This window comes from Haliotis cracherodii, unplaced genomic scaffold, assembly GCF_022045235.1.
Source record: "Haliotis cracherodii isolate W230 unplaced genomic scaffold, xgHalCrac1.p SCAF_14, whole genome shotgun sequence".
Classification (NCBI taxonomy): domain Eukaryota; kingdom Metazoa; phylum Mollusca; class Gastropoda; order Lepetellida; family Haliotidae; genus Haliotis; species Haliotis cracherodii.
Genome location: NW_027266269.1, coordinates 24,824,541 through 24,826,451, shown reverse-complemented (window position 1 = coordinate 24,826,451; position 1,911 = coordinate 24,824,541). Strand labels below are relative to the sequence as shown.

Below are 1,911 nucleotides of genomic sequence, written 5' to 3'. Positions count from 1 at the left end.
ACATTCCTATTAATTTCTTTGGTTATTCTTTGGTATGTTATTCGTGTTATTATTTTTACTGCTGTGTCTGACAGTCATATTCTGAATTCCAAATGTTAATCAGCTAACCTGTACAATAACATATTAACAGTTTGTGTTTTTTTCAGTTGATTTATTGTTCCTTTTGTTTATTTCAGTTATTTGAAAGGCATGCAGAATTTTTGTATAAAACAGGTACTTTTAAGATTTTTTCATTCATAAATTACATAATTTAATTACAACAAAGTAAATGATAATCATAAATTAATCGATCAAGTTATAATAATGGGGTTGTGAAACACTGAATATGCTGAGTTGGGTGGGTTGAATTAATTTTGGTAAATAAAAACATTCCTCAAGCTTAATTTTAGGTCTTCCTGTTGATGAACATGTATTTTCAGAACTGATTGTATGAAATCAGTGGTCACAACTGTTCAAATTCTCTTTCTTCAGGTAGCTTGCGCAAAGTTCATTGCCCTGACTTACATGATGATGGACATCATTCCAGTTGTTGCCAAGTTGAACCTGTTCTTTCAGAAGGAGAATGTGGATGTCTCTCTTGTGAAGGTATTATTGATTGTGAATTAAGTGTCAACTGCAGTTACGTTTGAGTACAAGTTTAGTTCAAGTTGTTATTACACAATTAATTTGACAAAATTGTGTATCGTTTTATATTTTTACTGACTGGATCCAATGTATGTTAATTCCAGGTTAACCTAACCAATACACTTGACAAGTTGAGAGAGTTGAAATCTGACAATGGTCTTCATCAGCAGAAACTGAAGGATGATCTAGATGATGATCTGAAGGGTTTCAAGGGTCACACAATCAAAGGCTGTTCTGAAAAAGAGATTTCTTCTGCCAAAGTCAAGTTCTTGGACAAACTGATTGATAACATTTCACAAAGGTAAGGATCTGTTGATGCCATCACGCATGTTGGGGGCATGAATATCCTGTGATATACCTGGAATAATGTTAAAAGTGGTGTTAAACCCAACTCACTCAAGTTACAGAAGACAAGTGTACTTTAGTTTTTGTATTTAAGCATGAGGTTATTTTGACACAATTTTGTATTTTCATATTTTCTCTACAGATTTCCTGAACAAGATCTGTTAGCTGCAATTGGTGTGTTGGGATTAAGACCAATCAGCTTTCTTTCCAAGGATGAGTTGGCTGACTGGGGAAATGAGCAAATGGAAATACTGATCCAGCAGTATGGTGTGGAGAAGACACACACTTGGACAGGAGATGACAAGCAGCAGCACACATCTTCAAGTCCTCCAATCATCAATCCTGATGATGCCAGATCTGAGTGGTCTGACTTGAAGTTGAAAGTTCTAGCTGAAATGTATCCAAGAGATACATTTGCTAATCTGTGGACATTGGTCAATAAGTATCACAGAGAGGAATTCCCTAATATGATTAAACTAGCCCAGCTAGCACTCACACTCCCTGTTCACACAGCAGGATGTGAACGAGGTTTTAGTGCACAAAACACAATTCTTGTCCCACTGAGAAACAGGCTGTTGCCTGCCACACAGGACGCTATCATTAGGGTGAAAGTTGAAGGCAAAAAACTGGAAGACGTAAATTTTTCTGGGGCACTCGACTGCTGGGGAAAAAAGAAAAGACTTTTGTTCAATTTGAAATGAAGGCTTTTTGGTTGGCCAATCACTAGGCTGCGGTGCACAGTCTCCTAAGCTAATGATCTGGAGCAAGATATCGACACTAGTCTAACACCCAGGTTGAAAAGTCAAAAGCAGTTGGCATTTGAAGGCAGGATGGACTGCCTCAGTATATATGTGACATAGATGTTATGAATATTGCCCACTTTGAAGTTTCCTCATAGTGTTACTGATTAAACGCTGTCCAAAAATTGTTTGTGTTTTGACT

At 36.8% G+C, this 1,911-nt stretch overlaps 1 protein-coding gene across 1 annotated transcript; it reads left to right on the top strand.

Annotated features, from left to right (window-relative positions):
• The first annotated feature begins 429 nt into the window (after positions 1-429).
• Positions 430-1,670, top strand: LOC139461129 (zinc finger protein 862-like). The gene is made up of 3 exons (XM_071242674.1): positions 430-585; positions 729-925; positions 1,112-1,670. Exons 1-3 carry the CDS (start codon positions 430-432, stop codon positions 1,668-1,670), a joined length of 912 nt encoding a protein of 303 aa, XP_071098775.1.
• Positions 1,671-1,911: the final 241 nt, after the last annotated feature.

Excerpts from the sequence above, each read along its gene's own strand:
- LOC139461129 (XM_071242674.1), top strand. The coding sequence starts at position 430 with ATGAAATCAGTGGTCACAACTGTTCAAATTCTCTTTCTTCAGGTAGCT. Across the intron at positions 586-728 it reads TGGATGTCTCTCTTGTGAAG|GTTAACCTAACCAATACACT; the intron begins GTATTATTGATT and ends TGTTAATTCCAG. Across the intron at positions 926-1,111 it reads ATTGATAACATTTCACAAAG|ATTTCCTGAACAAGATCTGT; the intron begins GTAAGGATCTGT and ends TTTTCTCTACAG.